At 39.3% G+C, this 27,911-nt stretch overlaps 1 protein-coding gene across 6 annotated transcripts in view; it reads right to left on the bottom strand.

Moving 5' to 3' along the window:
* The window catches only part of ROBO1 (roundabout guidance receptor 1), a 586,675-nt gene that overhangs the window by 42,887 nt on the left and 515,877 nt on the right, over positions 1–27,911 (bottom strand). For 5 of the 6 annotated variants that reach the window (XM_028726909.2, XM_077927267.1, XM_077927269.1 and 2 more), the window contains 9 exons: positions 17,848–17,972; positions 15,367–15,538; positions 14,636–14,841; positions 8,761–8,842; positions 8,452–8,620; positions 8,182–8,348; positions 6,689–6,810; positions 5,549–5,780; positions 3,642–3,763 (listed from right to left, as the gene is read on the bottom strand). In XM_028726909.2, coding sequence (XP_028582742.2) covers positions 3,642–3,763; positions 5,549–5,780; positions 6,689–6,810; positions 8,182–8,348; positions 8,452–8,620; positions 8,761–8,842; positions 14,636–14,841; positions 15,367–15,538; positions 17,848–17,972 — 1,397 coding nt within the window. Of the gene's footprint in view, positions 1–3,641; positions 3,764–5,548; positions 5,781–6,688; positions 6,811–8,181; positions 8,349–8,451; positions 8,621–8,760; positions 8,843–14,635; positions 14,842–15,366; positions 15,539–17,847; positions 17,973–22,247; positions 22,257–27,911 lie in introns of all 6 variants that reach the window. The other variant, XM_028726911.2, reaches the window with a different exon arrangement.

Genomic DNA, 27,911 nt, shown 5'->3' with positions numbered 1-27,911 from the left:
CATAGGCTTTGAAATAAATAAATAATGATATAAAATGTGCCATATGGCATTTACTGATTTACATAGCAAGCTGCATTTAGCTAAGTTAATAGCTCTGTTGTAAAAGCTGTTAATAAACTGATATAAACACTATTAAAAACGAGCCATCTGAATAACTATCTGAATAAGGTTACCTGATAATATACAACACTTTTTGTTCTATTTTTGAAATTTCAAAACTGTCCATATGGTAAGTATTAATGCAGCAAAATTCAATAGTCTACAACTGTGGGAAGTAATACATGGCTTCCCCCAAGGTCCATTTCATTAGTACAGTGTTTCCCAACCTTTTTTGGGCAAAGGCACACGGAGGTAGGCTGGTGTGCCGTGGGAGGGAGGCGGGCGAGTCGGGCGGCGAGCACACGCGGGGCGGCGAGCGAGCTCCCTCCCACATCCCATCGCCGCTCGCTTCGGCCGGCCTACTGGGCTGTCGCAGGCGGAAGGCCTGCGCATGCGCGAGGTTTTCGCGCCTTCCTCCAGTAGGCCGGCCGAAGCGAGCTGCGATGGGATGTGGGAGGGAGCTCGCTCGCCGCCCCGCGTGTGCTCGCCGCCGCCGCGCCGCCTCTCGCCGCCCGAGTCGCCCGCCTCCCTCCCACGGAACACAAGGCAACGTTCCGCGGCACACTAGTGTGCCGCGGAACACCGGTTGGGAAACACTGCATTAGTAAACTGTTATTCTACTCCTTGCCTAGTATGCAGAGAATACAATTTCATCTGTAACACTCTAAACAGACTCAAACAGGAATGAACAACATTCTTTATAAGGATATACCACATTAATTATTTATTTCCTTAACCTCATACCCTTCAAGGGTTAGACAAATTCATGGAGGGTAATGTTTTCACAGGCTCTTAGACATGATAACTATATTGTTGTTGGAGGAAGTATGCCTCTCTGTGGCACATGGCACAGGCAGGACAGCATAGCTCACCTGCATTCTGAACATTGAGTGTCACTCCTGGTTCCTCAGGGGAGAGGTATGAAGATGGATGAAGAGCTCAGCACAGTCAGGCATGGTGGCAGTGCTCCTGCATTGCGCTGAACGCCCTGCGCCTCACCTTTCTCAGGGCGCTCGGCATTCAAAAGAACACATGGATGTTCAGAAGACAGGTGAGCAATGCCTCCCTGACAACAGCTACTAATACCAGTTGCTGAGAATCACTAGTAGAGAATGTGCTGTTCCACTCAGGTCCTGCTTGCAGGCTTCCCATAGGCGTCTGATTGGCCACTGTGAAAACAGGATCCTGTGCTATATGAGTCTTTGGCCTGATTCAGCAAGGCTCTTCTTATGTTCATATGAAACCTGTTCCTTTTCTTGGTGTCTGCTGTGGTGGGCTTTAACAGACCTGAGGCTGTCTCTTGACATCCTTGGAAAGCTGGCTATGTTCAGCTTCTAAAAAAAGCAGGCAATTTATGTTATACCTGGGGGAAGAACAACAACCACCTATAAGTGGCCACTGTTTGATCAGGTATGTAGAAACCATCTGGTCACAGGTGATCAAATAATCTTTAGTTTTATTATAATAAAGGATGATCTCAGACTTTGAATTCTCGTCTGAGATTGCTTTGTCCTTAAGTTGTTGTTCACATCTGCCTGTCTAGAGAGACAATGGAAGAGTGTGCCTTCAGTGGTAAAGTCAAACTGTTGGAGGGTTACAACGCCTGCTGTGGCTGTAGAGACTAATCTGGGAGAGACGTGGTTTACTGCAGTTGGGGCAGATGAAGGTGTCTGCTTTTGCAGCTACAGGTGCGCCATGGTATTTCTTCCCTCTGCACTCCTCCCAGCCGTCATTCCTTCTCTGGTCACTGCTGTGGGTACACAACCTGTCTGTCTCCAGGTGCTGCTATCATCTGCAAGGGGTTGATGTTGCCAGCCTTCATGTCAAATTTGCTGACATCTTTGTAATACAGAGTTGATCTGCCAACAAGCCTAGTGCCGAAAGCCAGTTCCCTGTAGAGCACATCATTGACGGTCTTGCCGTCTTCCGTCCTGTGTACGTGCCCAAACTAGCACAGAGGTCACTGAGACAGAAGTGTAAACTTGCTGGGAATGTGGGCTTGGGAGAGCATATCTTTGTTTGAGACTTGCTATGTGATGGCTAAAAGCTGCCTCATGCAGTGCATATGGAAGGCACTGACACATCACTCTTGGCAGGTGTAAGTTACCCATGACTCACTTCCATAAAGTAGTACGCTCAACATGCAAGTCTGGTAGACCTTCATCTTACATCCTTATACGTTACTGAATAATAGCTGTCCTTCCTTTCTTGGCACATAATGTACTAGTGGCAAATCTTGAAAACAAAAAATTCTCCTGTGGAGACGTCTGGATTTGTGGGCAAAGAATTCTGGAGGAATTTCTAGATAGTTCATTTTTAAAATGTACCCCCTAGAGCAGTAATGGCCGAACCTGGTCCTCCAGCTGTTTAGTGACTACAACTCCCATCATCCCTAGTTAACAAGACCAGTGGTCAGGGATGATGGGAATTGTTGTCTCAAAACAGCTGGAGGTCCAAGATTGCCCATCAGTGCCCTAGAGTCAAGTCACTTGACTAGTGACACACTAGTGAATAAGTTGTTACATTCCATTCTATAAGCCTGTATATGTCTTTGTTAGCGTCTCAGGCATTGGTCTAGTTAACACAAAATGCTAAGCCAGAGACCAACAAACCAACCATGGCATTTCTCCAAATAGTGTTTTAATAAGCACAAGGTAAAAAAAACCTTTCTATTTACTCATGTGCTTGGAAGGCAACCAACTTTTCTTGCTGACTTTATCACTTTTTGTTTTCTCTACTAATGGTGTTTCTATTAAGTTTTCATTTCTAGGTGTGTAATAGTGTTTTAAATTATATATATATATAATTATGTCCTTATGTGTATGTAGTACAGCATTGTTAGCTGCTCCATGTTCCTACTGGGAGGAAGGGCAGGATATAAGTATGAGGAGAGAATGCCTGACCTGGGGAAAGGAAGTTGACTAGAAGGGATGGAGGGCAGCAGTGGAAATAAATTGAAAACATTGTAAGATAAAATCAAATTAGAAATATGATAGATTGTTTTATATTATTGCACAGTGGCAAATGTAAAGAATGTAACATGATAAGAAATTTTTCTTATGTTTTCCTAACAGTGCTTCCAAAAAATTTCACATCAGCCATGTTTTTATCAATAAGAATTTTTTAAAACTAGAAGTAAAATTAGTACAGTTCCCATATTCCTAAAATGACAAAATCTTACACTTGGCTTACTCTTATGTATGTCCATTTCTTATGATAACTTACTGGTGTCATAATATGCTTGTACACAGACACTATTCTTCTTTTAATTTACGCTTGCAGTTCTCTTATAAAGTAAAAGAAGGTGAGCAGTTTGAGAGTGAATTAGCATACTTTATAGGTTTCTGATTGCACATCAATATGCTTATTTACTTGTACAATACAAATGCATATATGAAAATTTTAAACGAACAGACTTAAAAGATACGGGCATATCCTTTTATTATGGTTTGATTTTTACCACCAGATGGAGCCAAGAAACCACAAACAAGTTCTCTGTCAATAGCTTGCCAATAATTTGCCAGGTTAGAACTGGATATTACCTTGTATTCCTGAACCATCCCATTCTGCGTCTCCTCTGGGGGAGGTTGCCATGTTATTACAATCGCAGTGCCATTTCCATCGTTCTTAGTTACTGAAACACTTTGTGGAGGAGCACTTGGAGCTGTTTGTGGGAAGAAAGGATGGTTGTGATTAAAGCTGTTTTTTCCGTTTCATTGTCACTGAGCAGTGCTTTTAATAGGCTACAGCTAAGGACGCAGACAAAACTGATTTGGCAACACGCAGATGTATTTTTCTGTGTATAAGACTTTTGGGGACCCCAAATTTAGAAAATGGGCATATGCACTATCCATGTATAAGACGCCCCCAGATTTTTAACCTTATTTTAAAGTAAAAAAAACCCTAGTTTTATATATGGAAAAGTACGGTAATTACAATAAGGGATTGAAGAAGATTCATAAAGAATATTTGTACCGCGGTATCAGAGAATCTGGTCAAGTGGGCTTTTGAAGATATAATACTAGTTTTGAAAAATTTCTTCAACAAGATGCCTTGACAATCTTTTTTGAGGGAGAGGGGTATAATTTAAAACAAACTATTTCCCAAAGGTTGATGTGATAAAGTGAACACATGATGATCCAAATACCTCAAATATTAATTATGTTTCTGTAAATCAAAGAAAGAGTATACAAATCTACTACAATAATAAAACAACTCTGGATAACATCTGAGACCTATTTAAAATATCTATAGCTTTGTTCATGCTTTGGAGTTTGTATAAGAAAACAAAACAAACCAAGTGCACAAACAGTGGCTACAGACATTTAATGTGATGAACCAGCTACTAATGATCACAAATTGCTCGTGTGCACATGATCTGTACAAGAAAATCCACACTGTTCATCCTTCATATGTTGGTGGTTTGTGTTTGGATACAAAATAAGCTCTCCAATTAAATATTTGAACTGACCCCAAAACAAAGCAAAACAAAACAGGCAAGCAATTTAGCTGTGGGTGCCCATTCTTATTCTTGGTCTTAAGGACAGACCTACAAAAGGAAAGAACAGAAGAACCACAAAATGACTTTGGGCTCATATAGAATGAATATTCCATGATCAATAAGGAAATTCTTCTATTGGCCCCTAGAATTACTAGAAAAGGGTTCAAGTGCAGAAGAATGTACCTTGCAGAGAAATACCACATCAAAAACTGAAGGGGGAGAAGGGTATTGTGTCTTACACAGACCCATTCCACACATCAAACGTTTTGTTTTCCAGATCCATGGGCTCAAAAGACCCATCACAATCAACCACCTTCCACTCAGCACTTAGAATTCCACATACTCTAGCTCTGCCTATATCAGGCATTATGTTTGGCATCCACAGAGGTGTAATCACATTTGGTGGGGTGGGGAGAGGGGGTTTGTTGAGCATATTTATCTATAACACATACCAATAGGAAGGAGGCTGAGTGTTGCTAATTTAACTCATGCTTATTGTCTTCATTCATGATCTTCAAATCTCTTATCATAACTAGTGAAGATAGGAAGTCCCCTAATATGTAAACCGCAGCTCTTTCATGGTTACAGCAGTGTCTGCCATCTACTCTAGACAGTGATTTTCAAGTGTCTGAATTTGACACAAAGTCATTTGTGACCAGACCATGAACTCAACAGAAAGAGACAGAGGGGAACATCACAGTTCCTATTATGTCTTTGAGGGGGTTTCCCATTCACATGCTTTTGAATATTTACTTCTGTGTCAACAAACAAATCACGTAATGATCAGCCCTATGCATTGACAGTTCTCTTTCGTGGCAGAGGGCTGAGTTCCAATAAAAATATTTTAAAAAACACTTCAAAGAACATCAAGCCATAAATACATCAGGGGGAAACAGGCAAAAAAGTAATTCAAAAAGATAATATGAAGACAGCCATGCTGCTACTTGCCTTCTTCCAGAGTTTTGGCAAATTTCACTTCACTATCAGCTCCTTGAAACTCGTTAAAAAAAGGTCGAGCTTTGATTTCATAGTTCACTCCTTTTTTGAGCTCAGGAATCACAACACTGTTTTTTGTTGGTGTCCTTACTTCAAAAATCAACCACTCAGATTCTCCTTGAGAACCAGCTGTTGGCCTGTACAAAATTTTATATCCCTGAATATATTGGGATTGTTGGTCAACCTTAAACGTGGAGATAGAACAGCCATATTAATACATTAGTAAGCATCAAGTGTAAACAGTTTTAGGTGCTAATACATGTTAGCAGTCACAGAAAACCATGGAGCTTGCTCATTTTTGCATTTCCCCTGTTTCTTGGTAGTTTAATACTACTACCCTCAAATGGCAGCACAGCTCTGTTCGACTGTGGTCTAATAGGCTACTTTAAAAACACTGAAATGATAGCACTTGCCCAGTGGGATTTTATTTATTTTTCTCTGAACAGTAGGCCCTCGTGACATATTGCAAACTGTTGTTGAAAGGCCCTTTCATTTCAAAAACTGTTTTTCTTGTTGCACATTGGACAATAGAAATTGAAAGCTCCCTGAGTCATGGGCAGAGAGTTTGGATTAAACATAAGAGATCCAAGTTAAACAGACATTTTATTTTTTATTCCCAAAGCTTTTATTTTCAATCTTACTGTATGCCCCCCTCACCACACACTTAAAAAAAAGCCATATTCCTGGTTTTTTTTGTTTAAGGCTGCCCTGTTCTGGTCCACTTACAAATTCTAAGAAGAAGAATTCTGCATTCCTGCATTGCAGAGGATTGGACTAGATGACCCTTTGGTCCCTTCCAACTCTACGATTCTATTATTATAAGAATCACTAAAGTCTCTTTAAGAAGAAGAAAATATGTGAAGTGAAAAATGTAGCAAACTGCAAATGATCCTTCTCTGAACATGACATCAGAATGCAACCCAACAAGTGTATGTGTGCACGTGTGTATAGCTTGCTTATTAATTAATAGCAATTAATGCTCCTAATGCCTTAGCAACAACTGTTCAGAGTTTATCATGAGTATGTTGTTGTATTTTGTATGCTGTTGGGAAAATTCTTTTTATAAGCTACTAGCACTTTTGCTTTACTTACTGTCCAATGAACTTCAATTGAGGAAGAAGAAAGGATTGTGGGATTATGGAGATGTAGAACAACATCACCCAGCTCCCGCTGTACTTGTTTGTGATCCACACCCTGACTTGTAGGTGGAACATCTGTAACAATGTCAACAAACTATTGTTAACCTTAAAAGATACATGACAGAGACTTGAAAAACAGGTTTGATTGTACCACTGAGTGTATATTTTGCATTGCATCCAAGATAGAATGGGGACACAATCAAGAAATAAATCAAGGGTCAATAAATTGGGTTGGGAATTATTTTGGATGAAGTTTGTGATTGCCAAGATACTCCCCTCTCTCAAGGTTTGGGGTCTTGCACCTGATCTTCCGCTGCAGCTTTGAAATAAACACAGAGCCAAGGAGGAACTGAAGTGCCTCTATCTGTCATCTTCCTCCAGCTCAGGGCATGCTGTCTTTCTTTGCCTCTGAACCTGCTGGGCAGTTGGAGCTCCAACTACCTGGCAGGCAAAGAGACAAGCTTCTGTGCCTTCAACATTACTCTCCAGTAATGCTCAGTACGCCTACATTTTCCATATTTCCAAGCCACTATAATTGGAGCAGCAGTGGATGTGGTTTGAGCGTCTGCAGTGGAAAGGGGAATTCATGAAAATTGGGGAGCAACTTGCATGTGTGGAAGTTCTTTTCCACTTTTGCAGGGTACTGTTGGATCCAAGTGGATAAAAATATTGTTGTTATATACAAAGATAAGCATTACAAGTGGGTCAAATAATTCAATTAGTGGATCACAAAGTTTGGAATAATCTTCTGAATTAAAAGTAATATTGATTTTTCTTGGTACACCCCCAACAACATCTTTGGCAGACAAAAATGTAGCTCATCTTAATACTGTGTCTGTTCTGCAATAATCCATGACTTCTGCCCTTAGTCCTTGGATAGCCAGTGCCCATAAAAATAAAGAATTCTAGGGTAGATGGATTAATGATATGACTCAGTTTAAAAGCATCTGCTTATATTTTATCTCTCATAAAATGGTACTGAATGCCATACAAATGTATTTTGGCATTGGGGCTTGTTTTCCCCACCCCATTATGCTGGAAGGCAAGTGAATGACTTGATTTCATGACAACCTATGTTTAGTTAGCATAACACCTAAATTTTAATTGTAAGAAACAGATGATTTTTGAAACTTTAGTAACTCTGCTGGCACATTTTCTCGGAGAGAACTGTGTACTTATCCAGATTTTGATTTGATGTGAAGCTACAGAGGCTACTGCCCAGAAATAAACTGTGGCTTGTTTCTCAGTAGGATCTGCTATAGATGTTTCCTCAGCATTAAGCCCCTTTTTGGTTGACAGCCTTGTTATCTATTGTTGCATACAGAACAAGAGCAGATACTGTATTAACATTATTTCCTAAAATGGGTGTTTCTTTTCTGTTTCCTTTCAGTGAAGCATATCTAAACAAATGGTTGTCTTTAGTTCAGTCTTAAATACATGTTTTACCTTGTGTTTTCACTGGGTCAGATATTTGGCTGGGATCACTAATTCCATATGCATTGGCTGCCCGCACAAGGAAGAGATAAATTGCATTTGGTTTCAGACCTTTAACTGCAAATGTTTCTGTTTTCACATTTTCTGCTACAGTTTGCCAGCTGCTGCCAGCTGCATGACTAGGGATAAAGCACACACACACAAACAGAAACAGGTTAGTACATGCCTGTGATTTAAGAACCTAAAACATAAGCACAACCGGATCACATAAAGACATAATACCTGAACGCCTCTATTATATAAGAGGTTGGAGTTGCACCTGAATTCAAATTAGGCTTCCATGATAGTGTTACTGTATTTTTGCTGACGTCTGTAACTTCAGGTTTTGATGGTGCACTGGGAATCAAGTTAGGGTCAGTGGGTCTTGGTGGCTGCACTGGAACTCCAAATTCTAGTGAACAGTGATAAAAGTTCAAAGCTGACATATGCTCATCAGCGTGCTCACATTAGTATATATCATTTATTACATAATCAGAGAGCCATTAGACTGTAATTACTTATTTTTATGGTTTCTCCTCTATTCAGATTTACCTTGGACTTCAATGTAAGCACTCCATGATGCTTCACCACTTGGGGTGGAGGCAATGCACGTGTACCGACCAGTGTCACCCAGCTGAAAGGGGGAGGGGAGAGAGAAAGAAAAATATTAAAATAGTCTGAGACACAGAAGATTTGATGCCCCAAATGAATATGCATTAACTCACCCAAAGTTCCCCAAATGAAAATTTGTTAAAAGAAAGTGATACTCAATTACACTAAATTAAAATGCAATAGTTGAGCTCAAATTTTAATTGGGCTTCTGTACTCATCATAGAATACAGGATTAAAATATTTTTTTTCATATGTTCTATGTTGTGGTCCCTGAAGACCTCATTGATTGGGCGGGGATATATGGGATAAGGTGGTCTATAGTCCAACTTATCAGTGCGCATTTGTAGTCCTTTTAAAGAATACACCAGAGGTTGCTAGGGGGAATACCTCTCCACCATCAATCAATGTGACATGGTGTGTTAGCCCACTTTTTCTGTTGATGGGGACAATGTATGCTGCTTTTCTGGAGTCATGTTGTGGCATCTGCCTAGATAGTTTAATGTCCTCAAGCTGTGGACTGATTCCCAATGTTTCTGTCTAATGATTGGACCCTCCTGGACACAAAGAGTTATAAGAGGACTTCCTGTTCCAGGTCAAGTAACAAGGTCTTCTTGAATTCTCACATACTTCTGTATTATTTGGTCCTTATTTTTAGCTCGCTCGTTAATTCTTTCACTTGGTTTGGGTCCTAACTACTTGCTCTGTCATACATAGCTACTGGTTCCAGGCTCGCTGCTCACATCAGGCTTCTGCCAGCAGGTGTGCTCTTGACAGTAGTCTCAGTTCCTCTCCAAGGCTTCCTTCACAAACACATCAGGGAGATCTCTCTCTCTCTCGAATTTTCAAAGCTCATACAAGGGCAAGGTTTTTAAGCAGGCTTATTTTATCATCCCCTTTTATCTACAACCAATTTCTGGTCCCCTGGCAGATGATATGCCTTCTTTAGATACAGAGATTGAAACGAACTTTTATGTTTTTCTATATGGATAGCCCATAAACCAGCATGCCCAACAGTCCTATTACGGCAACTGTGGTCCAGCAATAGCAGGAGGGCCACAGTTTCCCCACCTTTGTTCTAAATATGATCTTTAGAAGTGGGTTAGGGAAAGACCCTACAGATCTAGAAAGTTACCCAGAATCATGTTTCCTATATAGTTTCTGACATATCCATCTTAATTTCCTTTAACATGTCCGCTCCAAGCACTTGGGACAGGGATGGGAAATTTCTCTCAGGGAAATTCATCACACTATATTGACGCTTCTGTGTACGTGTCCATGTATGGAAATGTGAGGTGCTCAGTGGGTGTGTATTATCTGGTAGGATATGTGAGACATGTGACTATGTATATGAATGGGTCTCTAGCTATGTGCGGATGAGAGGAACAACATTTTTATGGTGTGTTTGGTGGGGGACGTATGAATGGGATAAAATGATTTATTTCATATCAAATCTATATACAGCTTGATTGCAAAAAGGTATATATGTGTGACACACTGTTTAGTAGAAAAGAGCAGTGCAGGATGGGGTTTAAAGTAACATAAGAGAATGTCCTCCATAGTTTCATATTAACAGCAGAACCAAGAGATTGGTACAGCTGTGCCAAGTCCAGTGTTTGGAGGGGCGCGATACTGAGAAGCTGCCTGTCTCCAGTGCCCAGGCCTCAGCAGCTGGCCATGACTAGGCAGAGCTATCTTCAACCCAGCTCCCCTACTGCTTTGGAGTAGACTGCCTGGTCTCAGTGACACAAAGCTGGCTCTCAGCTGTGCTAGATGTTGACATATGGTGATCCAAAAGGAAGCTGTTTTGCAGTGCTTCAGCTTTTGGAAAGGAGCTGGAATGATGAAGCAGTAAGGATTCAGACACCCACCGGTCAAGCATGTTGAAGGAGTGAGCCAGCAAATAGGAAGAAGAAAAAAGACTGCTGGTAGCGGTGCATAGCAAATACATGAAGCTCACAGGTGCCTGGTCTGTGGCTGCAGGCACCTGCTTGGGTTACTGTGTGTCCCTAAAACTTTGTTTGCTGCAGCCTCCGGAAGAGGGGATGGAAGCACCAGCAACCACCACTGACTCATACTCAGGATAACTATAGAGTTGAGACCCAGGAGTTCTGAAGACAGAAGTGGGCGTACTTCAAAATATTTCCCTCATATGATTCCTTTGCTGCTTTGTTGTTTTTAGGAACTGCTTGTACTCTGAATAATTCTGATTGTTTATCAAGGTTGTCAAACTTGGGGGGTTGCTATAAAATATCAGATCTGTACAATTTTGCAGTTACAGCATGGGATATCCTTTCCTGGTTCTGTGCATGTTTATTTCTCTCTACATAGTCTGTGAGTTCTGCATTTTAGCTTCACAGCAACCCTGTGAGGTAGGTTAGGCTGAGAGGTAGTTCAGTAACCAATGTTGCAAAATTGCACATGCACAGAAAATCTTTCTTTTTGTTGTTTTCAAGGTTGGAAAACTTCTCTTTTATTTTTCTGTGAAATATCAGGAATGTGGAATGTTAAAATTAAAGTAATTGAAGTGGGAAGAGCTGCTATACTGGCTTTGTACCTCTTTATTTTGCTTTACATGGTCTGTGAATGTTGCATTGTATTTGTATGTTACTTTCTCTCCTAAGAGCTCAAAGCTGTGTACAGAGCTGTCCTTTCACAACAACACTGTGAGGTAGATTAGACTGAGTTCTTGCCAATAAATTGCCAGTGAAGAACTGAGAGAGGCCAATACATCCATAGCATACCAGGCTCAGAAAATCATTTTGGTGTACCTAATTATATACGTCTCTGAAAACTACGTGCTTCATGCTGTTTTTGTATATTTCCAAGCACTACAGTTAACTTCACAATGCTTACTGGATGTTTACTTAGGAAACTTTAAAGTATTCACTGTCCATGTAGCTTCTCTCTAACATGTGGCCTTTTAACACATAGGTCAGATCCTAAATTGCCTGTAGACAGAAGCTGTATCAGATCTTTAACAAAAATTAATTAGAAAAATTACTTTTCTGGTGATGCAGAGGCAAAATTGCATAGCCTTGTGACTTTTCCGTCCCCCTCTATATCCCATGAGATAGCTTCTGTTTCTATGAGCTCCATTAAGTTATTATTATCATTAGTAAACAGGCAGCAGTTCCCAGAAGAGGGTGTGCACGTGCTATGTTTGCTAGAGGAAACGATAGAGGATTATAATTTCCTAGAGGTTAGGTTCCATTTTGAAAACAATGGTATAAGTAAATCTTGCCAAGTTTTAAAATGCTGAGTTGTGAAATTTTTTAGGTAAACCCTGCAGAAAAGAATCCTACAGGAATATTAACTATTGCTAAAGAGAGTGTGATATGACTCTACTACAAGGACAGTGCAACAACGCATTTTCATATGAAGTTAAAGGACAAATTATTTGAATGTCATTTTTACTCCTGTGAATAAAAGAATTGCAGTTTCTGGGCATGGAGTGGGCTGGGAGATGACCTCAAGACCCAGAGGCGTAGCATGTGCAGGGTGAGGAGGCCTATTTTTTCCAGATTTGTGAGTCCGATCCCACATCCCAGCCTTGCAAAGCAGTGTGGGGCTAGCTGGAGAACGCAATAGGCATGCAGCCTTCCAATCAGGACATCAGGAGAATGCAACAGGCATGCGGCCTTCTAATCAGACCATTTGGGCTGATTGGAAGGGCACGAGCCTGCTCTGCTGCATCCCCATGTCACCCTTCCAGCCCATGCTAAACAGACTGGTTGGAAGTTTGTGTGCTTGCCCTCTTGCTGTGTCCTCATGTTGCCCTCCATGCTCCTTGGCCCCAGCACACCCAGGGAAGACTAGTTCCACCGCTGCTCAGGACTGATATTTGAAATTCCATATGATATCCCATCCTTCTTTACTAAAAGGTAAACAAGATGCTTGTTTAAAGGTAAACAAGTTGGTTTTCCCAGTAGGCTGTATGGAAGTGAAAGCTGGACCATAAAGAAGGCTGATCGCCGAAGAATCGATGCTTTTGAATTATGGTGCTGGAGGAGACTCGAGAGTCCCATGGACTGCAAGAAGACCAAACCTATCCATTCTTAAGGAACTCAGCCCTGAGTGCTCACTGGAAGGACAGATCATGAGGCTGAGGCTCCAATACTTTGGCCACCTCATGAGAAGAGAAGACTCCCTGGAAAAGACCCTGATGTTGGGAAAGATGGAGGGCACAAGGAGAAGGGGACGACAGAGGACGAGATGGTTGGATAGTGTTCTCGAAGCTACCAGCATGAGTTTGACCAAACTGCGGGAGGCAGTGGAAGACAGAAGTGCCTGGCGTGCTCTTGTCCATGGGGTCACGAAGAGTCGGACACGACTAAACAACAACAAAACAAGATGCTTAATCAATGAAACTGCTTGCAGGAGAATTAGGGGCTTCCCTTTGCCCCAAAATTGCTTATATCACAGGTTTCTTCAGAGAGAGAAAACACCATTGAGTCACTATGCTAGAAAAGAAACTAAGTGAGGACTTCATCACAGTTCCACCATAAAATAATAAAAATGTTGATAATAACAATAGAAATAATAATATAATAATAATATGATGTTAGTTTTTGCTCCATTTGCTTGTCCATATGAATTATTGGAAGATTTTAACGTCCACAGCTGAAGCTGAAAATGTTTTTGGAACTGATTTGGATAACACAGACAGCCTATAGTATAATCACCTGACGTCAAACACTAGACAAAGCCCACCTGAAACTGCCTCTAAATACACACAACTAAAGATTAAACCACTCTAAAAAGGTCAATCTAAAAGTTAAAAAAACACCACCGCCAAACGGAAGAGTTCAGTAATTCTGTGCTGGCATAAAGTGTTGCTTGGGCAGGTAACTACATGGTTTCAGGTAATGTATTGTATGAAAAGATGTCTTTACATTTGGCCTAACTACACGAACCAAGTTATCCTAAGGCAAAACACCTAGCAAGTAAAAACAGGTGTTCATATTCCTTGGAAAAACGCAAACCATTTTGCTACAACTTGTCTCAAAGGAATAACACATTGACCAAGCATGCTTCCATAAACCCTCCGGAAGCCAGTTCTGTATTCGGTTATTTTAATCTTAATAATCTTTCCTTATATGTATAGGTAGTAAAAAAAGGGGGGGCAGGAAGCACAAGGACAATAGGGATAACTGCTAGTAGAGAAATTATAATAAACAAACTGTAGAGAATATTTTGAAACAATACAATCGTATAGCTTTCACGTTATGCGAAAACACTGGAGCTTGTTTACTGTTCACATGCCTGCTAGCAAGTGAAACAGGGATTCAAAACATTTATGGTTACAACCAGGACTAAAGGGAGAAATGAGCTAATGGGAAGGCACATATGGCAGACCCTCACCGTGATCAATTCCCCACTGTGTCCCCACTGTGGAAGGATGCATGGATCCAGAATTGGCCTCCACAGTCACTTATGGACTCACTGTTAAGACCTTGTTCATGGAAGACAATCTTACTTGGCTATGAGTAATCACCAAAGAAAAAGATTCCTAAGCATTGCTGCACCACCATCCCATCTTCTATGTTTAAACAGTTTTCTAAATTAATTCTTCTTAGAAGAATCTTACTTATGAAAACTGAAATAACTTGCCAGCGGCTCTGTTATAATCTAAGGTACTTTGGGAATGCAGAATAAGCTATCTCAAGACACGAAGAAGCAAATAAAGATGATATTAATACAGTTATTTAACATTTCATTAATTCTAAAATTAGAGGCTGCAATGTTCAGGGCCTCAAGGCAAGCACCAAAGAGAAGCAAAGTTAAAAAGAATTGTGTGGTTTCAGTTTCAAACTACCTTGGCATATCGAATCTGTAATGCACCAGTTTCCAGCTGCTTGATGCGGGAATCCTGTGTGGAGATGAGGGTGCCATCCTTTCTCCAGAGAATTGTTGGCATTAGAGTGCCTGCAGCCACACAGCTGAGTACTAAAGTACCATCCACAGCGACAGTCTGATTCACAGGACCTTGTCGAATGACAGGGGGAGGCCGGTCGGCAATAACTGGCAGAAGAAACAACAGGGAAGGAGAAAAGTTTTATGCAACTGGAAGCGATTTTCTAATCATCTAAGCAACAGTGGTTGCTTCAGGCTTTACAAGAATCTAAAGATAATTAAATAAGTAATTAAAATAAAGCACATGCAATATGCAGGGGACAATAATATGGTGTTCAACTACAGAATATGTGTTAATATCCAGCAATATTTTTTTAAGGAGAAAAGGCAGTTCCCTGCATTTGACTCTTCCTGACATGTGCTTGGCTCCATGAACCTTAGAAGAGAAAACAACTCTGAAAAATTTTCCCACCTTCTTTGAAATACGCCCCTTTCTCTAATCCAGCCTCCAACTAGATTCTTCTAAAGCCATTAATGAGTTAACTTTTTCAATGATCAGCCAGTTGATTTGTTTCTTGATATGTGTGCAAACCAATATTAGATTTCATCAAAATTATTATGCAACACTATCAGTTGGTGGAATCTAGCTCCACTTCTGCTACATTATAAGCAATGTTAAAATAAACACCTTACCATCAGTAACCTCCAAGTATGCTTTTGTCGTGATGCTTCCCGCAACATTTAAAGTCTGGCAAATATAATAGCCAACATCAGATCGTTGGACATTTGTAATAGTGAGGTCACCCGTTTGAGAGACAGAAAACCGGCTGGAAGACTGAGGAGGTTGGTATGAAAAAAGCAAGTTCTGGAATATAAGGAGAAAAAGTGGGAAGTCAGCAAGTTAGATGGATTAGCCTTCATAGATATATACAGCTTTAAAATTCAGAATATCCTATATTACGAAGATTATAGGACCATTTTTCAGATACAAAAGTGATGCTGCAACACAGTCCACCACTCAAGATAGATGTGACTAAACACTGAAACTTGGATTCCCATGGGCCACAACAACAAATAATACATTGGTTATAACAACATATCTAAGACTGCAATGCTAACCACACTTATTTGGGAATGTCCCATTGAACTTCTTTTTGATTCAATACTCAAGGATATATGCAGCCCCAGTGCTAATTACCAGATGTTTGCAACGTACAGCTGTGAACATAAACTTAAAAGTGCCAATATATTTAAGGGAAGGATGGTATTAGGTAGAACCAGTCTAGATAGACCATAACAAGTGCTTTGTTGCTGCAGTTTGGTAGGGTTTTGATCTAAAGCCATATAGTAGTTCTCTTCATGAGCTGGGGGAGACTGCTATTTATATAGGACAGTGCATCTTATTTTCCTTTTAGACAAATTTTGTGGACTATATGTCTAGCTTATTATCCATAATTGTCAGTGCTTTTTTTCTTAAAAAAAAAAATGTTTCCTAGCCATATTGAAATATTGCCCCTCAGTGAGGCCAAACTTAGATTCCCAAAATGTTTAGGGGTATGTGTACCCCTGCGTCCCCCCAGAAAAACCCCCACTGATAATAGTTATATGGAAACTATTCAGATGGAATTCAGATGAGAACTATGTGCTAGGGAGAATGGCCATCAATTTCATTGACCACTGTTAGAAGCAGAATACTGGATTAGAGGAACTGAACCATCTGTCCTGTTTCATGCAAACATGATCAAACATGTCTATCATATACAGGTAACTTACATCTTATGCTAAGTTTACTTATGTGATTGCACCTTTGTGCAGGTGGAGAGGAGAAATAAATAAGTAAATGGAGAGAGGAGGAAACCCATTTTCTATTTATTTGTTTCCCTCTCTCACTAGCACACATCTGCAATTGCAGGCTTACTGTGTTTTGGAGAGGCAGCAGGAGGGCCAGGTACGCAGCCTTCCACCTTGCGGGGGGGGGGGTCGCCTCTGGAGGTTCCTGACTTTACATGTTATTTGCATTTATGCATAGGCCTCCGGAACAAGACCATCACACATTATATGAGTTACAAAACCATCACATATGATACAAGTAAAACCACATGTAATAAGAATGCAAATATATGAATTATATATTTCAAATATATGTCAAGCTCTTTTTTGTAGTATAAACTTACTAAAAACACTAACAAAATGCTGTCTGCGTATTAGTATATGAAACAGTAGACTTCTGGCAGTTGAAAGAAACTACCATTTATTATTATCTTTATTCTCACATTTTAAAAAAACCAACACTTTGTATTTTTTATTATTTCTTTCTCTTTCCCTTGACTTGCATCTAGTTCTTGATATCCAATAGGGTTTTGGACATTCTTGTAGTACAGTAACCTCCCTCCCTGTATCCATGACATACACTGTATGACAAACCACAGTTGAAACAAAAAAGGTTAACAGCAAGAAATTGTGCTACCATAATTGATCTTAACAGAATTTCACATACACTTGGAATCAAATGCCAGATTCACTTTTCCATGTCTAACTAAAATATATTTAAATGCTTCATTTCATAGAGGAGGGCTTTTAGTACTTTTCTCTTCCAATTAAACTTTATATTCCAAACAAATAGGATACACTGTGTTTCATTTCATGCTAAGCACTAACAGATCCTTATCATGGTTCTTTTCCTTCTCATTTTCTTGCTACTCATTGGCACCTGTTCAACAAAGTTGATTTGAAATCCCTCCTCAGCTTGACTGAAAATTCTGTCTCAGGCCACATGCTATATATATTTTTTTTAATTAACTGGAATATCTTGAACTGTACACAGTCCTGAAGCATGTACTATAGCCTACAAAATTCTTGAGAAGCTTCCTGGTTTTTCATCCTGCATGGGACAATATGTGGTTGACAGGGAACAGAGGGGTCTGTGTAAAGCCAGGATGTATGTTGAGTTTGTCAAGGAATTAAACACTTTTTTATTAGTCCTGACTTTTTACAACAACCAGGTAACGTAGGCAGAGCCTACACACATATTTTGAAAAGAATCAAATGAGCATAGCCAGTCATCCAACAGGCATTTTGATGATGTGGGTACAGAAGAGCACCAGGCACTAGCAGACAAAAACGGGCCTTGTGTTATGTAGATGATTTGGCAAAGCTTCAGAAAGTTCATTTTACCTGACTTCCTTCTCTTCGCCAAAATATTGCTGGTTGAGGGTTTCCAGTTGCTTCACACTGGAAAGTCACAGTTCTGCCCAGTGCAGCCACCTGGTCACGAGGTTTCACAACAAAATGTGGTGGTTCTGAAAGAAGAGAAGTACAACACAATGACACCGATTAATTCGTAGCTGAGGTAAATGGTTTTCTGGTGAGCGGCTTGTGCATCACATCTAACTCACACACAGAAAGGTCCTTTTTAAAATAAAGACTATAGTGCTCAGGTTCAACACTGTTTTAACTAGGGCTGATGTTTATAGACACACCTGTTTGTTAAAACCATAAGAGTGTGTGTGTGTACACACACACACACACATTAACTGAAGCGTCACACAGCCCAATTGCCTTCAGTAACTCTTCTTGAGAGCGTAGTTTGGTGGTAAAGTGCTGGTAGGACAAAAGGTTGAAGGCATTTTTATCAGTCACAGCATAAGAAAAGAAAAATTCCCTCACATCACTGTACTATGTACTCTTAAAGTAAAAACCACAAAATGATTGCAAATTTAGGGGTTAGATACACAAAAGTCATCATCTTTGATTTACTGTAGTTCAGAAGTCATTTAATAGCTTCCATAAGAGGCTTGATTTCTGATGTAGGATGAAATGCTCAGGAAAAAAATTCAATTTAACTCAAAAGCTCTAGGATTGCTACTGAGTAAATTATAACCATTTAAAAATCTTCAATGCAATTACTGAAGAGGAATGAATTTAAAGCAACGGTGAAGCAGAATGCCTCCTTCATTTACATAGGCAAGGGCATGTTCAAACAAAATATATATGTAAATGAAGGCAAATTTGAAACATCTGCTCATCGTGACATTATAAATACTGCCAGCATTGTCCAAACTGTTTGATTTATACAGACTTAAATGGCCACTTCATCTAGCAGTAAATAGAACGTCAAAAATTATGTCAGTTGCATTAAGCTATGGCAGTTAAGTATATTAGGCACAAGTGACTGAACTAGAGTAGAAAATATTCTTTTTAAAACCCTGTTTCAGCTTACCCTCTTATGCTGCAGAAACAATGGCTTAAATGATATCTTACTGATTTATATTTTTCAAATCTTTCACTCCTTTACTATTTAAAAGAAGATTTTTTCTCAAACCTTACTGATTGTGATAAGGCATCTCACAATCAAATGTAGGTTGGGCTTTTAAGCCCCCCCCCCCAATCATTATTTATCCAAAAACACTTTATATTGTTGGTATTTTGTTATAGTTGCCTGTAGCATGAATGCCAAGGAATCACAAAACTTAAATTCTTTTAGGGTAGATATGGGCAGGGTGTTGTTGTTTTTTTAAGTGTACAAATATCTTATACTGTGATGAGATTCACAGAAAACCAGGTTGTCTAAAGTTCAGCATTAGGTAAATGGATTCTAGACTATCAGATTTATGTTAACTATTAAAAGTCTGACTTCTGAAGAACAAATTGCCTTATGAAGTCTTTTGGTTAGTGCAAGCAAATTAGATGCCCGAGGAAATCGTGTGGTGGTGGGAAAATATATGATTTTATATTTATAAACTCTTACAAAAGATTATGGAACGTATACTAACAAGGCAAACAAGGATTAGAAATATTGAGGTTTATTGTTTGTGGAGGGTTTTGGGTGTTAGGAATAGTGATGAAAAGTGATGCTTGTCAGTGGAATTTTGGGCCCACTAAGATAGGAACGATCTACAATGCTCCTCTGTTCACAAAGTTGTACCAGCTTCTCACTAAGAGACTACACTTTAATGTAGACTACTTTCAAGGCTAAATTGCTGCAATAGTGTCAGTGTAGCAATCCCTCTCTTGATAAATATTTGCACATCTGTGTTACGGAACCATACGAATGAAAGAGGGGATGACCACTGAGATATACAGAACTTTAACTGTCCAAAACTTTTTAAACTAACATCAGGAATTTCTCGTGGAGTGAATCATGTTAGCCTGTAACATCAAAAGGAACAAAGAGGCTTGTGATACTTTAAAGATTAAAAATCTTCTGACAAGGTAGATTCTAAAATGGGGGTCAACAACACAGTGACTTTGGGAACCATGGTGCCGGGAACTCTCGCGGGCTCCCAAGGCTTGCGGATAGCATCCTGAAGCCTGGAGAGCGAGAGGGGTCGGTGCGCACCGACCCCTCTCGCTCTCCAGGCTTCAGCGAAAGCCTGCATTTGCCCCATAGGACACACACACATTTCCCCTTCATTTTTGGAGGGGGGAAAGTGTGTCCTATAGGGCGAAAAAATACGGTAAGTGATTTCTGTGAAATGAGCCGGCTTGGCTTTTCCCACCTGAGTTTTTATAGCCAATGAATGAAGTCAGAGAATTGATTGATAAGTGATTTGTTTGGACACCAAAAAAATACAAATTCCTATGGCCCTGAAGAGCTGCTGTTTTCCCTTCCTTTGTTTTTGTCTTTGGTATCAGCATAGTTTTCCCTTCCTTTATCACTAGCAACCAGGATGCATCTTTCCTGTGGTGGCTTCATCTGAGATCAGGAGCTCCCTATAAGTTACTTTATGCAAATATTACAGCACAATAAATGTGGGTAAATGTTAAAGAATTCCCTCTCCCCCTCCCACAAAAGGCAAATGTGAAATCTTTGCAAATAGATTTAAGCATGCCTGCTGCTGTGCAGGAGCTGACGTCCTGGCACTCATTAAAAATTCACAGTATTGTTAACAATACAATTGTACACATGTCTACTCAGAGATACCGTTAAGTCACTTTGAAAGTGGATGGAGAGAAGTTTCTCTCTCTCTCTCTCTCTCTCTCTCTCTCTCTCTCATAAGCAGAACTCATGAACATCATTTGCTGGATGAAATAAATTGCTTCTTCACACAGCACATAGTTACACCACAGAAGGCAGCAATGGCCACTAACTTGGATGACTTTAAAAGAGAATTTGCCTTTCCATGCACAATTTTTTACACTTATCTTCTGTCATGATGATACTTTCATTTAGCTTCTTTCATTAAAGCTTTATGTTTAAGTAGTAGTCTGACAAGGATGCAGATGATCATCAGCAACACTTACTTAGGAACACATACTAGTTCTCCAAAGCCTGCACTGAATGTAATTTAAACAACGTGAATCCAGCATACCTCAAAAGAGGTAGAGGTGTGTGTGTGGGTGTATGTTTTCCTCTGTTCATTTTTAGAATGTGGTGGTGCAATAAAAGAATATGGTAGAATTGCAATTTGGATACACAGTGATGAAACCATACGACCACTTTCATTCATGTCTGAAAGTATGGATTAATATCCACATTCTCAATTCATTAACTTGGCTGCCTTTTCTGTTGATGCAATTGCCAACAAATCCATTTAGCAACTATTTATACTACCGCCAAAGCTCCATTAACATTATCCAACAAGTAATTATATCATAATTCAAAGTGCTTTAGCATTTACTGAATTCTGAAGTGCACAGCGATGTATGCTGCAGCTATTTCCTTAACTCTCAATTTTGCTATACTTAATGCTGCAGGCACCATAAAGTGGTGACTATAACTGTTGGAATGGGCCCAGATATACTCTGCTGTTATTGTAAGAGCTGCAAAATAATGAAAAATATTTTACTTCATTAGGCTTTAAATTGATCAATTCATTACATTTCATCAACATAACCAAAACCTTAAAAGCTGTACAGATATGTTTCAGGCATTACCCTCAGTTATAGTTCAAGCAACATCACAGTGATGTCACTATTAAAAATACAAACTCTTTATTTCTGCTAGATTTCAAGGCAGCTAGAAGCTTAGGCAGTTTTCTCCCAGGGATGGTGCAGGGACGATGAATATGGTTTGCCTCTGCAGTCCGCCTTCAAGCTCATGGAACATCTTAAATTCCGATTCAAACTTTAGTCAACTAAACTACAATTTTTAAATTTAATAACCCGAACTGTTGTTGTCAATATTAGCACTAAAAAGAAAGGAATACAAAGTATTTATTTTTTAAAAAATCTCTTGAACAGCGGATATGAAAAAATGAAGTGTAAGATTCAAAAACAAAATTTTATTCCTTTGATTCATGTGCAACATTTTTTTTTACTATCAAGGACTTGCACACCTTAGTGCACTTGGAATGTATCAAGGTGAGAATGGAGCAGACACACAACTTAGAAATAATAAATAAACATAATTAAAACAGATATAAATAAGCAAGCCGTTACCTTTGATGCTTGCCACAAAAATTACCCATACTTCATGCAGAATCTGCTCTTTGCAGTCTGTCCAATCAATTATAAGTGAAAGATGGAAGCTGATTTGTTGACGAATATGGAGGGGTATGGATGGAAAGAGGGAGAGATGTTCCATTCACAGGGATAACGATGATTAGAAGATGGCCAATAAAATTTCAACTTACCAGATACAACTACAAACAAAAGAAAAAGAAAAGAAAACATGGAATAAATAAATTGGAACATAAAATGGAACAAAAGTAAAATGAATATGCTTTTAATTCTATACACTGCTTTGTATGGTATTCTTTCAGAAAAATGGTATAAAAATAATAAAAAATTAAACGTACAGTGATCTTATCAAAATGTAGCTATCTGGAAACACAAAACATATTTAGGATACACAAGAAAACAGCATGAAACAGATGGCTTATTGCATATATTGTTCTTTTTTAGCAGTAGAAAAAGCTCAATTCCAAACCTGAAGATGTGAAGTGTAAAGAATGAAGGAGATACAAGAGATGTGCTACAGTGTGAAAAGGATCTATCTGCCTGCTGAGCAGAGTGATGGGATCATATTCAGAGAACCGCCACCCCCAACCTACTATAACATGTGAGGGGATTGTCCACCACCTACTGCACGCTGGGAAGCAGAATAAAAAGTGTATTATGATGTTCCATTTGCAATGTAATCTAGGAGTAATTTTCATAATCAGCTTCAGTATTCAAGGCGATTATACTCCCTGCAAGCAAAAAGGGATGAACAGCTACTCAATATACCTAGACAGGATTGGTAGGGTAAAAATTACTTAGTTTGCTGGGAAGAGCAAGCCCTTTCCCCTTTCCTCCCTGTTTGAATAGAGCCAAGATAATTCCCTGTCACACATGCATTTGCTATCCAACTATACCTTTATTTTTATTAAAAAAGAGTACCTCTGTAAGCATACTAATGTGGAAAGCTGGAAATGATATCAATCCAGAGACCAGTAAAAAATAGTGGTTTTTTTATTTGTTTATAAAAGTGTATACTACCCTCTAATAAAATATCAAGGAATATAACGTTAAAAAACACCATTCAGTATTGAGTGGCTTCTCCTAAATCAAAACGTAACTTGCTGCACTCTGACTAATTTACCAGAACCACAATGGGACCTAGATGCCCCAGTGACCCTAATCCAAGCCACAAGTTGCTCCTGATATTCATAAGGATATTGATCCAATAGACATTGTTACTTATGCTGCTAAGAAAATACTGTCTACCTCTCAATCTGAATACATTTCTTTTAAAAAAATCTTCAGACTGTGTTTCATTTATTGATAAGGAAAACAGAGATCTTCCTTAATTTAATAACAGAAAATTCTAAACAAGTATGCCCACAATCTATGAGGAAGAGAATAGAACTCTCTTGCCTGTCATAAATTTCAGTTGTAGGGTAGCCGTGTACAAAGAAAACCTGTCCAATGTATGTGGGCACTCGAACCTTTTTAGTAGGATAGGAAGGAGTGTGGTCTTAATTGTAAACATGTTCATTGATTATATTTCATGCAATATACTTGCAATTGTAAACATGTTCATTGATTATATTTCATGCAATATACTTGTCATGTGGGGGCAGAGGCAAACTTGTGGCTTGCTACCATGCTCATCACACACAAAAAGTCAGGGTTCCATGAGCTCCCAGGGAAACAAATGATATTTAAATAGTTATGTATTTTTTTGGACAGCTGCTGCTTAATTCAGGGGCAGGGTGGTGGTGGGGAGCTGGGTAAAGTAATGCCTCATCTTTTGTTGGGGTTTGGTTCCAAGGGTTACTGTATACACACAAATTGTATATAGCCAAACCCCTGGAATCACTTCACTGTAAGGAATCACTGTGAGGCAGCTGGTGGAGGAGACAGACAGAGCACTCCCAGAGTTGGTGTGCTGAGTAGGCCTTGCCCAGTAAGCAAGAGTGAGCCTAAAATCTCTTTTCGCCCCAGGTTACCCCAAACAAAACTGCTTCAAAATTCTACTGCAAAACTATATGCAAGTTTACAAAGAATGCTAATGTCACTACAGAAAATGTATATATACACACATACATATTATGCATTATATAAACATAAAAAACTAATGGCATACATTTTTACACAGCCATCTATTATTTCAGTGACTAATTCGAGTGCAGAATAATTAATGTAACATTTGAGTCATAAGTAGTAAATGTCAAGCATTAAGGTTTTTAAGGGATGTTCTGCATATCTCAAGCCCTATGGTGCTCTCATTTTTGTTTTAGCCTTTTAAATAGAGTAAAATTAACTACTGTTAAGCATGAGTACACTTCCATAATTAGCTGGTAAACACCTGCAGTATGCTAGTCTCCAATAAAATGCATTAAGAAGAGTAATAATATTCCATCTGCCAAAATCTACATCTTTCCCCCTGATATTTGTGCAACATTTATTCAGAAATCTTAAATAAGATGGCTCTTTAAGTTTCCTGAGGCAAAATATGTATGTCCATGCCATCTAAATGTGCAATAATTCTTTCAGATTTTAGAAAAGTGACTACATTTGATATAGTTTTTCCTAACTGTGTGCAATGTCTAGTTTCTAAATAGTTCATTTTCCATTTCCCCCCGAAAGAAGTGTATGTAGACTTTAGATTCCATTGCATTTAGTCTCCTTTTATAAAAAAGCCTTGCAATTAAGAACAGAGTCAGACTTTAGAGCTGGGTCAGCTTCTCAGGGTACATTTGAATGTGTCATAGCTTTCATTTTTTATTACGATATGTGCTGCTATCCTGTAAAATACCATATTTTTCGCTTGATAACACGCACCCGACCATAACACACATGTAGTTTTTAGAGGAGGAAAACAAGAAAAAAAATATTCTAAACGAAACAGTGGATGTATGATTTTTGTGGTTCATGCTGTGGCCACAGACATGTGATCTGACGGTGAGTTTGGGGTAGCCCAATGCAAAAATCCTGAGGATCCGTGTGGATCCATGCTTTGTAACCACGTTTTTGTACCACTGCGGCCCCAGGCAACAGTGGGTACGTGATTTTTTTGGTGCAAGCTGTAGCCATGGACATGCTATGTGATCTGATGGTGAATTTGGGGTGACCCAGTGCAAAAATCCTGAGGATCCATGTGGATCTGTGCTTTGTAACCACGTTTTAAGTGGGGAGGGAAGGAAAAGCACTCAAGGGACAAGGAGCACGCGTGGAGTGTGTGGAGAAGGATGCTGCTAATAATGCAGAAGAGGGGTATAAGGGGAGAAGGCTCTTCTCCTCTCCCGCTTTGCTCCTTTAAAGAAGGAGGCACTCTGTCCCTGTCTCCTCTCCATTCAGCGGCTCTTCTCCTGCTGGAAACCACGGAGGAGGGAAGCATTCGCTCCGTAACACGCACAGACATTTCCCCTTACTTTCTAGGAGGAAAAAAATGCGTGTTATGGAGCAAAAACTACGGTAGCATAAGTATCTAGAATAGGAACTAAAATCTATACATTCATTGCAAAATGGATATTCATATGAAATGTATGTTTATTTAGGAAATGTTAATAGTAAAACTTGCTTATCCTCTTACAAAAAGAAAATTAACACTTCAAAACTATTTTTGCAAGTTATAAATGATCAATTATTGTATAAATGTTTCCCTATTGCTACAGTATTTTTTATTTTTATTTTTAAAATTCCCTATTCAGTTTCCATTAAAATTTAATCAGCTTGATCTTTGTCTTCAAATTTGGGCTTTTAAATTAACACATAATTATATGGTATCTTACCATTAGGCCTTTCACAATGTTATTTGTATAATTCTATGGCACAAATGCCTCCATAATTCTACTCTTCGGCTATGATCTCAGTACACTTACTCAGTAATGAGTTGCAAAGATTCACTTACGAACAAGGGTGTGGTGTCCTCAGGAATTCAAAGTAGTCAACATAGGGATATATTATTGCCTCCTACAATTCTTCTGAGCTCAGCTGGAATTAGTACTGTGAATTTCAAGGGATCCACTCATGTCTCAAATCTCATATTTTAGCTCGCACACCCATAAATCACAATGACTGTGTTTAGAGTTTAATAAATAGTTACATTTTTGGAACTGTGCAAGTGGGTTTTGTTTTTTGTTTTTTAGTATTGATGTACATTCTTTAAAATACTGATCCTTGAATGTGATGAGTATCAGCAAGTGAATGTAATTCAATCCTATACTGTAGTAACAGGCTACACCAGGGGTCACCAAACTCTGTAGACTAGCTGGAGCATTTCAATTTTTGATAGGATGCTGTAGGTGATAGTCACAAAATGTTTTAAATGAGGGGCCTGGAATAGCACAACAAGGCTGCCGTGGGGGCATGGCCTAACACAAAATTAAAGGGAAGACAGTCATTGCTAATTCTCGCCTCTACCCCATCCCCCGCCAGAACATCTAATGTTTACCATTGGAAGTCAACTACAGTATGTCTTGCTGATCCCGATTATATAGCTATTACAGGCACAATAACCCTGTTTTTCCCCAAACCAGCCCTAAACGAAAGCCTAGTCCAGGCATGGCCAAACTTGGCCCTCCAGCTGTTTTGGGACTACAGTTCCCATCATCCCTTACCACTGGTCCTGTTAGCTAGGGATAACACTGGTCCTGTTAGCTAGGGATAACCACTTGGCCCAAAACAACTGGAGGGCCAAGTTTAGCCATGCCTGGCCTAAGCCTACCATCCTATACCCATATACCTGTGAGTAAGCCCCATTAAACATATACAGCTTACTTCTGAAGTAGACATGTATACTGCTGTACTGTATGCTAAATGTACAGTGAATAAGTGCCTGGACACCAGCTTCTGCACAACAGGGGACTTTTTGCAAAGTTTCCACATTTTGCAGTTGCCTTTTTGGATGGGCTTGTTTAACATCCACCCTTATTGTGTAATACTATTAATAGAAATTAACTTCTAGGGCGTACTTGGTCTCAGACAAATGAATCATAGGAAAGATGCTTCCTGGTTGCTAGGGGGGAAAGGAGGACAAACTATGGAGATTCCATGGATTTCTAGAAAAGAGTGAAGACAGAAAAAGAAGATAGAATGCACTCAGTAGAAGGGAGAAATAGCAGCTCTTTTGGACCCTAGGAATTCCCATTGCCTGGTCTGCAACGAAGTTATACTCATTGGCTAAAAGCACTGATAGCTGGAAGTAGCTTAGACTGGCTCAATTAACAGAAATCTCTTAGAAGGTTGCTTGAGCATCTTGCTTCATAACTTTCCAGTACCAGAGACTTTCTTTTTTTAAAAAAAAAGTCCAGAGTTTAGGGCCCCCTGGAGAAGTTAATGCATTTCCAAAGGCCATGACACCCTCAGGTCCTGGGTTGATAACCCCACGGCTACACCATTACAAATACCGATCTCCTAAACTATGGAGTGCCAACTTGCTGGGGGCAGGGAGAAGTATTCCAGGGCGAAACATAATTTTAAAAAGTTTCGAGGAATTACATGTTTCTAAAAAACACTGGCTACAATTCAGTAAATCACTTGTATATCTAGGTAATGGTAGATAAAGAATCTGAAGTGAACAATTCACAGTTAGTACTGGGGTTTCCAACAAAGCTCACTGTGCAGCAACTGAGTACAGATTAAGGGGTGTGAAGATTACAGAGAAAAATAATGAGTTTTAAGAGTTCAAGGCTTATTGAGTCCAAAGCAGGGTTTCCCAAAATGTAGTCTGTGGAGCTTCATTCAGATTGTCCATGGGATGTCTGCATTAAATATTCACATTGATTTTTCTATATTATTCTGTTACTGTTTTTCTCTTCATGTGTATTGTCTATTTTGGTTATTCAGTTGTTGTTTTTTAATTTTACATT

The sequence above is a fragment of the Podarcis muralis genome, chromosome 4, assembly GCF_964188315.1.
Source record: "Podarcis muralis chromosome 4, rPodMur119.hap1.1, whole genome shotgun sequence".
NCBI lineage: Eukaryota > Metazoa > Chordata > Lepidosauria > Squamata > Lacertidae > Podarcis > Podarcis muralis.
This window is presented reverse-complemented; position numbering and strand designations above follow the sequence as displayed.